Source organism: Cryptomeria japonica, chromosome 10 (assembly GCF_030272615.1).
Source record: "Cryptomeria japonica chromosome 10, Sugi_1.0, whole genome shotgun sequence".
In the NCBI taxonomy this organism is placed as follows: domain Eukaryota; kingdom Viridiplantae; phylum Streptophyta; class Pinopsida; order Cupressales; family Cupressaceae; genus Cryptomeria; species Cryptomeria japonica.
Genome location: NC_081414.1, coordinates 674,263,147 through 674,279,903, shown reverse-complemented (window position 1 = coordinate 674,279,903; position 16,757 = coordinate 674,263,147). Strand labels below are relative to the sequence as shown.

The 16,757-nt window shown below is 36.4% G+C and overlaps 1 protein-coding gene across 3 annotated transcripts in view; it reads right to left on the bottom strand.

Annotated features, from left to right (window-relative positions):
• LOC131077063 (putative transferase At1g60990, chloroplastic) overlaps window positions 1–16,757 on the bottom strand; it is a 408,775-nt gene that overhangs the window by 69,361 nt on the left and 322,657 nt on the right. For all 3 annotated transcript variants that reach the window (XM_058014480.2, XM_058014475.2, XM_058014470.2), the window contains exon 9: window positions 11,578–11,743. In XM_058014480.2, coding sequence (XP_057870463.1) covers window positions 11,578–11,743 — 166 coding nt within the window. The remainder of the gene's footprint in view (window positions 1–11,577; window positions 11,744–16,757) is intronic.

The window sequence follows — 16,757 nt, the reverse complement described above, 5'->3', positions numbered from 1 at the left end:
GGGACAAGACATTGCTAAAGAACTGGAGGCCTATCACATTGTTAAATGTCTCCTATAAGATCTTGACCAAAGTGGTGGCTAATAGGCTGGTTAAAATCCTTCCAAAGATAATCAGTCCTACCCAAACTAGCTTTGTTAAAGGCAGATATATCCTTGAAAATTTGATCACCTGTTGGGAATCACTCGAGTGGGCTAAGGAATCAGGGCAGAACAGGGCCATGCTGTTGATTGATTTTGAAAAGGCATATGATAGGATAGAGTGGAGATTCATAATTCAGATGTTGGTGAGCCTGGGGTTCCTGGAGACGTTCTGTAGGATGATTCAAACTTTATTCTGTGAGGCCAATGCTGTTGTTGATGTAAATGGAATCAGATTTGACAATATTGTTCTTTCCAGGTCAATAAGATAGGGCTGCCCACTTGCCCCGGCCTTATTTGTGTTGGCTGCTGATGCTATGTACTATGTTCTTAAGGATTGCAATATGACCCCTAGGGTCAAAGGCATCTCTCTCCCTAATAAAGAGGAAATTATCAATGTTCAGTTTGTTGATGATACAACTATCCTACTTGTCTTGGAAGAGGAGAACTTATCCTCTTTGCTGCACAACATTGAAATCTTTTGCAAGGCTTCAGGCAGCAAAATTGCTCTCCATAAATCAACCTTGCTAGGATGGATTGATTCCCCCCCTAACTGGCTTTCTAAATTTGACTTGAAATGGGGAGGACCGAACCTAATCACTAGATATCTGGGTATCCCTTTCTCTGTCTCCCCGAATCTGAAAGAAATGTGGGAGTGGTTCAGGAATAAGGTGGATAAAAAATTGAATAAATAGAACAAAAACTACCTCTCCCTGGTAGGTCGGTTTCAGGTCTGTCAAAAAATCTGTCTTCATACAACATCTATTGCTCCTCAGCCTGGCTATTAAGTAATTACCAGTTCAATTATCTTCAAAAACAAATCAAGAAATTCCTATGGTCGGATGGGAAGGGGAACAGGAAACAGCATGCTGTAAAATGGGATTGGTGTGTTAGATCTAAGATGCAGGGGGTCATGGGCCTCAAAGACCTCAAAATTCAAGGCATTGCCTTGGCTGCCAAGTGGATTTTTAAAGCCCTTGATGGCAATTAACCTTGAAAAATTTTGATCAGACACAATATACAGTGCTCCCTCCCTAAAAAGGCAAAGAAATGGAGGAACTTGCCCATGTGGGACTTGATTGCTGGCAATTTTGAGATCTCTCCTGCTGGCTCAGATGTCTTTAAGTCCATATGGAGGGCTTGGAACCATGTCAAACAATTTATCAGTAATAGTGGCATTGTTGATACTAAGGGTACTCTCAACTTGGGCAGATCTATATGGTGGAATATTCTGCATAATGGGAAGCAACTGGCTTGCCTTCAAGGGTGTTCTGCCTTGAAATGGCACAAACTTGGGCCTTGTTACTTTTGAACACATCTTGAAAGACGGTTCTTTGATTTCTTGGGATGCTCTTAGTTCGTCTTTCAACCTCCCCATCTCCCAAGACAGAACCTACAATGTCCTCAAGACTGCACTGGACCCCATCCTCTCCTCATCTTCCTCTCCTTCGCTCTCCCCTATTTCTTCCCTTTGTTGGGTTGACGGCTCTCTCCTCCCTCTAATGAAAGCCAAACTTGTCTACTCTTCCCTTGTTGATTCCGAAGATATCTTAACTCATCTCAATAATGTTTGGAACCTCACTGTAAGAACCCTTACTAACTTTGCCCTTAAATCATTGATTTCTACCCTTGGGAATTTTGTCAAACACTTGTCTTGCAAAGTCTGTACTTGCTGTTATGAGTTTTCTGTTTGTATTGTTTGGGTCTTGTACACTGCAATTAATGTTTTGAATGCCTCTAACCATGAAAGATTGACTAACAATGTCATAGAAATGATATGCCAATTGATTTTGATGCATATAAGTAACTACAAATAACAACTACAGCTGCTTGACAAATCATCAAACACTTGGCATGCAAATTAGAAATTATGTGGCAGCAGCATAATGAAGTTTTTATTAGTTATTCTCACACCAAATAGTTACAAAGGTATAACATGTAATTTCCAAAACTTATGACAGCAAAATTAGAGAACCTGATATGTAAAATGCTTGCTGCAAATGATGGTATCCACTCTTCAATGGACTGCCAATTAAACACTTCCTGCTGTAGCTACGAATAATTTGCCAATTAAATGCCTGATTTCTTAGTACTGTAGCACATCACTATTCATGCCACTGTAGCGTTTCACTATTCACGGATTACTGTAGCGCGAGTACTGTAGCGTCTACTGTAGCGCGGTTACTGTAGCGGGTACTGTAGCAGCAATTGTATCTTGAAATGATTGCTTCAATTCTGATTTTTAATGGCTGCCAAATGAAACTGTAGGTCTGCAATTGATATATATTCGAAAATCTGCATACCCTAAATGTCTTCCCTTCTTTTTAAAGCCCAAATAGAACTCTAGAATGAAGCTCTCCTGAAATGCCAAATTCAGTGGATATTTCACCACCTCAAATGGTTGCAACACTGAAGAATTGTCGCTCTCCAATGGCTGACTGAATCAGAAACCCTTGGCTTCTTCTCCCAAGTTCATAACAAACAAATATCAATTCTCTGGATGGATAATAAAAATGAGCTCTTAAGTCCCTTTTTATTCTTTCTTATGAGAGCTCGAACACTTTCTTGGCCAATATGGGATTAAAGACATATTCACACATTATAATATTAAAGTGACTTTATTATTATAAAGTTACTTTATAACTTTATAATAACATTAAAATATTTAAATAAATCACTTAAGTCACTTTTAATTAAATTAATTAAATATAAAGTCACCTTTTTTTATTTTATTTTATTTAATGACTTAATAAGAAATTAATTTAATCAATTTCTCCTTATTTCTCCACTTAGCCTTCGGAGAATGTAAAGGCTAAGAACTCCACTGAGATGCTAAAAAGGTGGGGACATTACACTCACCCGGGATTCTAAAAAGTGGCATTCTGCTACCATGAGATTCTGGTCTGCTCCGCCTGAACCAAAAAAGAAGTTCTTTGCCTAGAAACTTTTGCTTCACAAGCTCCCTCTTAAAGACAGTAATGGCAACCCCCTATTGTGTAAATTGTGTTGTCTCCCTAAATCTGTGCTACATATCTTTTTTGAGTGTCATTTCGCCAAAGAGGTGTGGAAATTGTTTGGTCTTTCAATTGATACTAAATGTCTTACTATTGATGAGGTGGTCCTTGGTTATATTAAAGGTGGCAAGAAATGTGCTAATCTATTTTGGTCTGTTCTCTCCTTGGAAATTCTTTGGATCATTTGGAAATCTAGGAATGATGATGTGTTTATTGGCAAGAGTAGATACCTCACTGAGTCTTTTAGGAGACTCATTCTTTACCTTGTTGCTATGCAGGTCACAGTGGTTCTCCGCCTTGATGAGGGCAAATTTGACAGATGGTTGAACGATGGTGCTACATATGTCTTCATCAGGGAGCTGTCTCATGGGTTTACCTGGGACCGAATGGGAAGTAATAAAACACACTTTGAGCAGGCATTAATGAAATTTATGCAGGAGATGGAGGCAAGACAACAGAGAAAGGACTTCACTTAGATGGAGCTGGAAGGACTGCCTACCCACCCTTTTAGAGACCAGTTCATCGAGGGACATGTACAGGTGTGGTGTGAGGGTGAATTGGGATGGACTGTGTGGCTCCCCCCTCTAGGAGATAATAATGATCATGACTCCTCCTTCCTTTTTAGCTAGTTGATAACTTGTTCCTTTTATGATATACTGCTAATATGGGACCTCCAATGCTGTATTTTTGTAAATTTTGGGATATATTCTGTATTATTTCCTATGCTTCATCCGTAACCTGTATGTAATGGACATATGATATGGGCTGTGGGTTTTCCAGCCATGGTTTTTTGATACTATGAGTCCTATGGCCTACCTGATAGATGGCTATGTGTTTTCCAGCCAGGACTTTTGAATATTGTAGTGCTGTTCTATGATACTTAATACAAAAAAATAAAAATTAAATATCACCAAATCCATATTATTTTATTTTTATATCCATCAATCATTAAACCTTAATGTAATAATAAACCAATATTCATTTAAATATAAAAAAAAATTAATATAAATAAAATATATTAAAAAATAAAAAAATATAGTATAAATAAAATATACTAAAAAAATATAAAAAAAAATACAATAAAAAAGTAAAAAATATAATATAAATAAATGTAATTAAAATGTATTAAAAATTATATTAAAAATATAATTAAAATGTATTAAACAAAATATTAAACAAATTATATAAAACCTTCCTCTTGCAGCCCCACGAGAGGAAAGGTTTCCCCAGCGGCATTCCCCAGCCGCATTTTCCTTTTGCCCACTGCTGCAAGCATGGCAGGCACTGACATATCCACAGGAGAAGCCGTATGGGCACGGATACCGTATAATAAGCAGGAATAGGGCAGGCTAGGCTATGCTGTGCATTGTGAAGGGCTGCATAGCCAGTGCCCATATTATGGCATTGTATGACGGCAGTTTCCCTTGCATTTTATTCTGACCCTATGGCCTTTCAGGTGCTCCATCATACGACTTCCATCTTACCTTGTGCAGAAGAATATTTTCAATGTATGGCTTCAGCCCTTGGTACAATCTCTTGGTCAAGATGAAGTACAAATTTCATTTGCCAATTGGGTTGACTGATTTCTATGGTGCAAGGGTAAGAACAAGGTAGTGTGAGACGTGGGCACTTCTGCTGATTGAGGACAGACATTTTAGAGTTTGGAATCGACCTTCCTCCTTTTACTAGATGTGGCACCATTCCTTGCTAATCATGGATGTTAAAATATGTTCGTTCGTGTTTATGAAAATGACGTAAAACTATTATATATATATATATATATATCATAATATATATAAAACACTAAATATTAATCGAATGGTATAATCTACAATTCATAAGTTAACTATGTATCACGATACTATCGTGATTGTTATACATAAACAGTCATGGTATTATCGTGACTGTTCATGTATAACAGTCACGATAACTATCGTGACAGTCCTATTACAATTAGTTAATGCCGACAGGTTATAAAACAGCGACTATATTATTATTATGTCGTTTGTTAGGAAATAGTCGGTATTCAAAAGACGTGACTGTTGACATTTACATCGATTCAACTTATATATATAGTTGATCTTCATTGGTCAATCAATCAATCACAATGGCAATTGCATTGATCAGCGAATATCAACTATACATAATATATTTATATATTAGTATCTTCTGATCCAATTTCCTTAACATGGTATCAGAGCTGTAAGGAATATAAAGAAGATAATATATATATAAAACCTAACATATAGCTGAGAATATTTTAAATTATAAATTAAATTATGGCTCACTGTATGAGAATGGAAGATAGATTAGAAGGTCCTTCAAACTTTGTATCTTGGAGGACAAGACTTACTTCTCTTCTAATGGAACTTGAACTAGAGGAATATATTGAGAAGGATATGAAAATGCCGGAAGAAGAAACTGAGAAAACTACATGGAAAAGGAGAAACAACAAAGCCAGGAAATTGATTATAGATTCAGTGAAAGATTCTATCCTCCCGAGCATATCGAGAATTACCAGTGCCTTTGAAATGTTTAAAATCATTCAAGACACATTCGAGATAAACAATGCCAGTAGAATCTTAACATTGAAGAGTCAACTTCTCAACATGAAAATGAACAAAGGGGAAACAATCACCTCCTATTTCCTAAGGATATCTGAAATAAGAGATCAACTTCTCTGTATTGGAAATACTATAGAAGATACTGAACTTACACTTATCGCCCTAAAGGGTTTACCCATCTCTTGGGAAACCTTCATTCAGTGCATAAGTACAAGACCACCTTTCCCTAGGTTCGAACAATTAAAGAACGATTGTACTCAAGAAGAATCGAGATTAGCATCCAGAGGAATAGGGTCGAAAAATGAAAATGAAGTACAAGCCCTTCAGACTAAAACTTCTCAGAAAAAGAAGAGAAAATTCAACAATTCAAGCAATGGAAAACATCACTTCAAAAGGGATCTCTCCAAAATAAAATGTCATAAATGTGACAAATTTGGACATATTCACAAATACTGTCCAGAAAAACAGAAAATTCAAGCAGCCTTAGCAGAAACTAAAGGAACAGAAAATTCTCTTTTTTATCTAGCCTTAGCAAGTGAATTAAATTCCAATAAAAATACTTGGATAATAGATAGCGGTGCATCAAGACATATCACTGGATTTAGAGATCAGTTCGAAACCCTTTTTGGAAACTCTACAGAAGAAGTAACCATTGGTGACAACTCCACTTATCCGGTAAAAGGAATTGGGACCTGTTCGATACAGATAAGAGATGGAGTCACTCTACAGTTAAAAGAAGTATTATATGTGCCCGGAATAAAGAGAAACCTAATCTCAATATCAGGGTTAGCTAATCAAGGATATAGGGTAACATTTAATGAAGAACAAGTTCTTCTCTGGACCAAAAACACAAACATCAAAAATGCAATGCACATAGGGTCCAGAGATGGAAGCTTATACAAACTATGTAATGAACAAAAAGTAGCCCTAAATCACAATGTTCAACAGAATAATGAAATTTGGCACAAAAGACTAGGACACATTGGATATAGTGCTCTTCCTACTTTGCATAAAATCACCTCTGGGGTACCCTCTCTAAAATCTGAACACTTGAGCATTTGTAAGGGATGTGCATTAGGAAAGAACATTAAAGGATCTTTTCCAACAAGTGAACACAAGACGAATAGTGTTTTAGAACTCATTCACACTGATATGTGTGGCCCCATGTCCACTCCTCCTTTTTCAGGTGCCCTATATTATCTAATCTTTGTGGATGACTATTCAAGGAAAACATGGATATATTTTTTAAAACTTAAAGAGTCAAGTGAAGTATTAGCCAAATTTCAAGAATTCAAAACATTGGTAGAAAATCAAACCAATAAGAAAATCAAAACTCTTAGGTCAGACAATGGTGGGGAATTCACATCTGACAACTTCAAAAACTATTGTAAATCTGTTGGGATTAAGAGGGAGTATACTGTACCTTATAACCCTCAACAGAATGGAGTAGCAGAAAGGAAGAACAGAACCATCATTGAAGCAGCAAAAGCTATGATGCATGATCATAATATTCATATATCATACTGGGCAGAAGCTGCCAACACTGCAGTTTATATTCAAAACAGATGTCCACATGCAATACTTGAAAATACCACACCAGAAGAAGTATTTACAGGAGTTAAACCTGATCTCAGTCATTTAAGAGTATTTGGATGTCCAGTATATATACATGTACCAAAAGAGAAAAGAACCAAATTAGAACCTTCTGGTAAGAAAGGTATTTTTCTAGGCTACAGTGAAGACTCTAAAGGATATCGAATCTATATCCCTAATCAAAAATCAGTAGAAATAAGCAGAGATGTCAAATTTGAAGAAAACTTCTCATCCACTAATAATGAAGACAACAGTTTGTTTGATCTTGAGAAAGATTTATCACTTGAGGAAGAAAGCGAGAATAACAATTCAAATATGAATTCAACACTATCAAATAACGAAAACGCAATCCTTGATCCTGAACCTTCTTGTGTAGAAAATGTAAACAACAAAAAGAGACCATTATGGGCTAAGAAAATGCTTGAAGAAAACAATATGGAACCAGCACAAATCTCCAGAGAAAACAAAAGAACTAGAACGCAAAAATGTTACACTGCACTTCTAACTGAACTATCAGAATCAGAACCGGTCAGTGTTGAGAAAGCATTATCAAAACAAGCCTGGAGAGAAGCAATGGTTGAAGAATATCAGTCCATCATGAAAAATGATGTATGGGATATTGTCCCTAGACCTAAACATAAGTCAGTTGTATCATCAAAATGGCTATTCAAAATCAAGTATGCTCCAGATGGCAGTATTGATAAACATAAAGCCCGATTTGTTGCTAGAGGATTTTCACAGAAAGAAGGCATTGACTATGAGGAAACATTCGCTCCAGTAGCTCGTTACACATCTGTCAGAACCATACTTGCAATTGCAGCCTCTAAAGGATGGAAAGTACATCAAATGGATGTCAAAACTGCATTCCTAAATGGTAAGATTGAGGAAGAAGTCTACATTGAACAACCAGAAGGATTTCTCACTCATGACAAAAATAAATTCGTATGCAAGTTAAAGAAAGCACTCTATGGACTCAAACAAGCTCCCAGAGCATGGTATGAAAGAATAGATCAATATTTGAGCAAATTGGGGTACTCCAAAAATATTGCAGATCCTAATATATACTTCAAAATTGAAAAAGGAGACACGATAATCCTTGTTCTCTATGTTGATGACTTACTCATTACAGGAGAAGACAATCTAATAGATAAATGTAAAAAGGACCTAGTAGCTGAATTTGATATGAAGGATATGGGCCTACTACACTACTTTCTAGGTCTTGAAATTATTCAAAACAAAGATCATATTCTCCTCAGTCAAAAGAAATATATTTCTGATATTCTGAACAGATTTGGTATGGTAGATTGTAAACCTCTTGCTACTCCTATGGAGACAAATCTTCAGAAATTAAAAGATGAAGCAAAAAACTCAGAACCTGCAGATGTGACACTCTTCAGACAGATAATTGGATCCCTCATGTATCTGGTGAATACACGTCCTGACATTTGCTATGCCACAAATGTACTAAGTCACTTCATGTGTGAACCAAAACATATTCATCTAGTGGCAGCTAAACACATCTTGAGATATTTAAAAGGAACAAGTGATCTTGGACTAAAATATGACAAGACTGAAATTCAACTTCAAGGTTATTCAGACTCAGATTGGGCAGGAAGTACCACTGATCGGAAGAGTACCACAGGAGTTCGTTTCAGTTTGGGTTCCGCAGTAATATCTTGGTTTAGTCGGAAGCAATCAGCTGTAGCTCAGAGTTCGACAGAGGCAGAATACATGGCTGCATCTATGGGAGCTAGAGAAGCAGTATGGTTAAGAAAATTACTTTTTGACTTATTTGGTAAACCTCTATTACCTACCATTATTCGTTGTGATAATCAGAGTTGCATCAAGCTCTCTGTAAATCCTGTTTTTCACAATTGGTCAAAGCACATAGAGATTCCATATCACTATGTGAGAGATATGGTAGACAGAAAAATTATTAAACTAGTCTACATCAGCACTAAGGAACAAAATGCTGATATCTTCACTAAATCCCTTGCAAGGGTGAAGATAGAATTCTTCAGGAACAAAATTGGTTTGATCAAAATATGAACTACTAATGTACATTTCATTCATAAATATATATATATAATTTTTGAAATATTTCAAACTTGTGCGAAGATGACGATCTTCTGTTTATCGTTTCTATTTCAGGGTGACGATCCTGACAATAGAAACCAGGTCTCAAGATAGACTCCCGAAAGGGGTTGAGCCGGATTGGTCCGGACATCTTGTTACCAAAATCATCACTTGTTTAACAATTATTTAAGATAGACTCCTGAAAGGGGTTGAGCCGGATTGGTCCGGACATCTCAAATATGTATATTGTTATAAGTGATAAATTATCATGATATGACATTTTGAATTGAGTCATATATTTTGATGTAAAAATTCTACAAACTTGGTAAACTCTCTCTCAAGAGGGAGTGTTAAAATATGTTCGTTCGTGTTTACGAAAATGACGTAAAACTATTATATATATATATATATATATATATAATGAGTTATAGTATATATATACTAATATAATATATCAATCATTAATTATGTTATACATATATATATATATATAAAACACTAAATATTAATCGAATGGTATAATCTACAATTCATAAGTTAACTATGTATCACGATACTATCGTGATTGTTATACATAAACAGTCACGGTATTATCGTGACTGTTCATGTATAACAGTCACGATAACTATCGTGACAGTCCTATTACAATTAGTTAATGCCGACAGGTTATAAAACAACGACTATATTATTATTATGTCGTTTGTTAGGAAATAGTCGGTATTCAAAAGACGTGACTGTTGACATTTACATCGATTCAACTTATATATATAGTTGATCTTCATTGGTCAATCAATCAATCACAATGGCAATTGCATTGATCAGCGAATATCAACTATACATAATATATTTATATATTAGTATCTTCTGATCCAATTTCCTTAACAATGGATACATTCCTAAGGATTTTACATACCTAGGAATCATGGGAGTATATGAGTAGTTCCGCTGTGCATAGCCCAAACTCTATTCCAGATTGGAGATTACAAAGACATTGACCTTGCATTCAAGTCAGGCCTCTTCATTGCAGAACGTTGGGGTTCAAGCTAACATCACAATTTCTGTTTGAATATCTTTGCATAATTGTAAGCTTGCAATATCATGAAATATCTCAGATTTGGCAATGAATAATATTCCTATTTCCTGTAAGTGAAGCTGCCTTCATATTTCAGATCACAGTTGTTTGTATTCAATTATAAAATAAAGGAATTTCAGATATTATTTGTTCTGTTCAGATTGTTCATTCCTGTGTTATTGAATTAGAACAATTGCATTAACTAAAAGTAAATAAACAATCAAACTCTCCACCAACCATTCCAAATCCACGAAAAATTGGTAGAATATAGCTGAAGGTTAAACAGTGGAAATTTTGGGCAAAAAATTTAGTGGGAATTTTTACAATATGACCATATTTTTCTCAAACCAATGGGCAAGAGATGCTAAAAACAATCTTCTATAATTGTTTTGATGACCATATACATATGAAAACTACTCCATGGTGTTAAACTTAGTCCTATACATCAGTTTATTTAATTTATAGAAACGAGACTCGGACTCGGCAAGGCTGACCTGACTCGGGACTCGGCAAAAAATAGACAAGACTCGGCAAAAACTCGGCAGAACTTGGCAAAAAAACCAATTTCTAGTGATTTTTGCCTAGAGCGAGTTCTGGAGAGTCACGAGTCCCTGAGACTCGGCTAGGGTCACTCGGCTTTAGACTGGCCAGGACTCGGCGAGTCCTGGAACTCTAACTTTATTATCATATATGTGCATGCTACAACAAATGAATGATTCTGGAACAAAATCTCCTATACTATAACCACTTGCTTATTTACATATTGCAACAATTCTGTATACAAAATACAATAATAGCGAAAAATGGAAATTAATTTGCTATCCACCATCGTAATGCTTCTTATTGTTTGAAGTTACTGCACAACCTCATGCTTCAGGTTTCTTAATCTCTACAAGTGCCTCTCTTTCCCTTCCTCTCTGATATGTACAAAATGACAACCTTTTGATGCTCTTATTTGTTCTTCCCAAGTGAATTTTCTGCTCCACATGCTGACAAGTACTGATTTTTACATGTAGGCAAGTGTATAATTGCAGAAAATGTACATCCAAAACAAATGCAAGCAGCCACCCGTTCAAAAAAATTAAAATAAAATAACTATGGTCTACAATTCAGAAAATACCTAGAAGAACTCTCAATTGTTCCCAGCCAAGCATCCCCATGGGAATTGCACCAAACTTCACAAGTGATTCCCAAATCAAACCAGCTGCTAATGGTGAAAGCAATAATGAGTAGCCTCTCTCTGACATAACACTCCCAACACCCACGGTTACAGGAGTTCCTTCCACCTGTAAATCATTCGAAGAGAAAGTGTCACATGTCTAATTGTTCTATTAAAAAAAAAAAGAAATAATTGTTCTATAAACAAAGACTTGGCAACAACGACCAAATAAAACAAATTTCAATCAATAGTTAGAGTTTTGCAACTGTTTATAGACTTCCAGACTGTCTGCACTAACACTTTTATTTCATTATTTTACCACATATATCTTAGATACAAAATGACTCTATTTTAGGATTCATCCATTTCATCGAGTACAGTGCTATGAAACAGGATTTAAAAATCTGGTCAACTATTGATGGTTACGCTGTATCCACTTTCTCCTAGTTCTGCTGTATAACATATACTTGATGTTTGTCATTCCTTCTTAATAATATTTTGTTCACATTATAAATTGATATACATATCTTGTTCCCCTGACATGCTGTTATTTTTATCTGCTGCAAGAATGTAATTTAGGAATTGTCAACTAACATTTGAAATGGAAGCAATCACCTATTTTGAATGGTAAAATAGGAATTTTCTCATTCACTTTGATATTTTCACCACATAGATATGTAATGTTCCCTTCTCAGGCATAAACTGACTGTGGACAATTAGTCTATTTTCCGAGTTTTCTAACAGGCCAATTGGTGAGTAAGGCAGAACACCAAAGCTCTTGGAGAGCACAAGTTCAATTTTTGTTGAGTTCTAGTTCATGGCAATAAGTTCAATTGGGTATGTGGAGCCTCTTGATGCTTTCAAAGTTGATTTCCAACCTTTCGGAAGTTCTCCAAACTTTATTTTTAGAAAATCACCCAATTGCCTCTAAAAGTCTTCGTGACCATGTTGGTATGGTCAAAATTTTATTTCTATGTTATTTTGGTACTTTTCACAGCTTTGGTAGTTAAGTTGTCTAATGTTGAAATATTAAAAAGATAGCTTAGTGTAATAATTAATTATTCACCTAAATTGTATGATGCAAGAGGATCTAGGTGCATGAGCAATTTGCATCACCCAAAAAGACAAAGTAAAATTAGTGATTACACAAACATTGTGCATGTGTAATAGTGTAGTGTAATTGCAATAAAGGCTTTAAGTCTTGCATGTAGTGGAGCCTAGCACAACTATTTGTAATGGAGGAATTTGTGAGATACTGCACTCACTTGGTCAATGAGGCCTATTACAACAACTAAGACTTGTGTACACTTGCAACAAGAGCTTTGTGGGATGGCAAGACTACTTTAGGAGCATTTGTTGTTTATATATTGTTTGCAATCTAAGTGACCTCTCAGTTTGAAGACTATAATAAGAAGTAATGTCATGTGCCTATTTAATTATGTAAATTGTTGTTTTAATGTTGTCCGCGCTAGGCACAAGCTATTGCTTTGTGCATACCGATTCAGCTATTGGTACAAGAAACCTAAGGGTTGTGTGCTCTACGACATCCCTACATTGGGACCCCTAACCATGATGTGTAGTGTCCACCCCAAAATTGAAACAATTTTTTTTTCCAACACCCACAAATTTTTTCTATCTTCTACCATGCAGGCATTTCATCAAACAATTTGCATTTCAATGTGTTTTGGTATAAGATCATTCATGATACAATTTGAGACAACATTTGTTCAAATAGTAAATCCACAAGAAATATCATAGACATTTCAACAAACACTTTGCACGAATTAAAGAGATAACTATAATGACAATCTTACCTCAAACTCCAGCAACGTATTGATTGTCAAGTGGTATGCTTGTTATTACAAAGTTCTCTTTACAACAGCAGCGTTACAATGTCAAATGTTGATGCTCGACATTGATATTATGTCATAGGCATGGAAATATATGCTGATGCAACTTAATATCACAGTGTTGTAGATGAATATATGAAGGAGTCAGTCTGCTCACACCCTCAATCACCTCCAAACAGAAATATCAAGGAGCTGTAGCTTCACCTTTCTCCAAATTATACATTGGAACTCCAAACTCCCCTCAGAAAGCAGCATACTAATGTATAGGGTGTTACGCACCAATAAATAATAGCAATGAATGACCATAGTACACATTTCAGCCTTATAATGGAGCAGTTAACCTCCTTACACCAAGATGCCTCATCTTTGGCTCTTCTTTAAAACAGAAAAAACTTCAAACATTAGTGGCCCTCAGGTTTGTTTTAACGTGACCCATAAAAAACACTAAAAAGTGGAGCTGCCAAGGAAAGAGGAATTGTGAGATTTTGCCAAGATCAAGAGGCAATGGAAAACACAAAATAGCTGATAGAAATAAACTGTATTCTATCAAGATGAAAATATTGATCAACTGGATCATCAATCGTTCAATTACATACAATGTAGATGAGCCTGCTTATATAGGCAAGGCAATATGGATATGTGAGCACACAAACTTGACATGTGGCTCAATAAGAAACAAGGGTAGGTAGGAAATAGGTGTGGGTAGGTAGGAGAAACAATATAATATTCCACATGAGGTGGATCACCCACTGAATGTGGAGTGTAACAACAAGATAAGTCCACAAAAGGTGGAAATTCTCCTACACACACTATCCCAATGTGGCACAAACACCCAAGTGTCCCATACCCAAACTACTATGAAATGCATTTCCTAAGTAAACTTAAGTATAGTGTAATAATATCCATGATGAATAATTATTTACACCAACACCCCCCCCTTAAGTGCAACTTAGGGGAATGCACTAAAGTCTACAATGCAACTAAGCAATGCAAGATGGGTCTTGGCTACTAGGCCATGTTAGGTACCCATGTACAAATGCAGATGCATGGAAACCAATGCAATGAAATCTCTCACAAAGCGAGGAAAGAGAGAAAAAAACCAATGGGAAAAAACCCTCCCCCAAAAGAGAGATGAAAACCATATACAAAGAACTCTCATAGAAGTATGTGAAGGACAAAACCCCATGTGAGGAAAAACTTAAAAAGTCCCCCCCATATGAGAGAAGAAGAAGAGAGACTAGGAAGCCCCCCCTCAATGTGGAATCTGCACCAATGATAGAAGCTCGAAGATGAATGAAGAAACTGCTCCACGAACGTCGAACCACGTTCCTCCCCTTAGGAAGAAACAAAACCAAAGGTGTATCCAAAAAGTCTCCCCAACCATGAAGGGAAGATGAAGCAAAAATACTCATGATGAAAGGAATCTCTGAAAACTGCTCAAGTGTCCCCATGTCAATGCTGAAAGTAACCTCCTCCAAAGGTGGTAAACTATGCCACACTGCTGAAAAAGGCACTCCAAGATCTAGTGGAGATGAATATAGAACAATGTCCAAAGACTCATATGTCTCCTCAAAAGATAAAAAGACCTCCTCCAAGTGTTGTACAAAAGTATCCACAATCATGTCAACCTCTAAAGATTGATCATGTAGAGAATGCACAAGAGGGTCAGAGTGATCCCTCGCAACAATCAAAGAAGGATCATCTTCATCAAAGAGAAGATGAATGTCATCAATGGTGTCTCCCAAGTCTGCAATGCAGGAGTCCACAAACAAACCTGCAATGTCTGTCAAGTAGGCATCCCAATCAACTGAAGCTGGAAGACATGAAATATCCCGCTGCACTGAATCATAAGAAGGCAAAATTGTCGCACTAGCTGCATCATCAAGTGCAATAGGTGGTGTGATATCAATAGGAGGAGATGAAATGCAAGGCTCAAGAATGGAGTCACAAGTGAGAATCCCCAAGTTCAAATGCCCAAAGTTCTCCTCAAAATCTGAATCAACATAGGAAGAATCAACCTCATCAATAGGACCAAAATGTGAAAAAGAGTACAACCGAGATGCATGATCAACCACCCCAGTCGCAATGAGAGCTCCACTCTTCAAGTCTCTAATGATAACTGAATCAGGTGTGAACTCCACAGTTTTTCTAGTTGCCCCATGTGTGATTTGATAGATGGAAAGAAGATTGTTTGTCAAATGGGGTACACACAACACATCATTGAAGGAGTTATCCCCAATGGCAATAAATCCTTTCCCAATCACATTAATGTATGTATGATTGCCCATCAAAATCTGCGGCATGTGGCAAGGCTCAAATGTAGAAAACATAGACTGCGAAGATGCCATATGATGAGAAGCCCCTGAATCTAGAAGCCATCTCCCTGAATCATGACTTGTAGTAGCACAAAGAGCTTGTCCCTTTCCTTTATCTGTCCCAAAAAAGTGATCCTTTCCTTTATCCTTGGAAGAAGAAGCCGATGTAGACATTCTGGAAGGTAGGTTGATTTTATTCTTCTCAAGAAGATTCTTCAACTCATCAATATCCTTTTTATAACAATGATGTTCATCATGCCCTGACTTCTTGCAATATCCACAAAAAAGATTATCCTTATATGATTTCCTCTTAGGTGAGAATGGTGAATCACCTTGTTGTGGAGAGGAAGATTGGGCTCCATCTTGTTGTGGTTTTGACTTAGGTTGCTTTTGATTCTTGCCTTTTCCTTGATTACTTTGATTCCCTTTATTAGCCACAAAAGCTTGTGACTTTGAAGATTTGAGAATCCCCATCGTAGTCAACTTAGATTGCTCAACTATCAACATCTCCGTGAATGAATCAAATGAGGGAGAAGTGTGTGAGGAACGTTGAGCTAACCTATGGGTGTGAAAGCTAGATACAAAGGCTGCATACTCTGAAGGAAGCTTGTCCAACAAGTTGTAAACCAATTGAGCATCCTTTTTGTCAATTCCACAATCCTTTAGCTTTGCTCTTAACTCAGTTGCTTTTGTGACATAATCTTGGATTGTATCAAAATCCTTGGGATCCAAAGTTGTGAGTTCACTATAAAGCTTGTAGCCCTTAATCTCATCAACTTGACGATACAATTTCTGAAAAATATCCCAAGCCTCTTTAATTGTTGTACACTTATTAATGTAAAAAATGAGGTCATTTGATACATACTTTCTAAGAGTTCCAAGTGCCATAGCATTCTTAGTAAGCCATTCAATATGAGCATTAGGATCAACCTTAGGATCAGGTGGTGCTGTAATAGTTCCATTTACATAATGAATG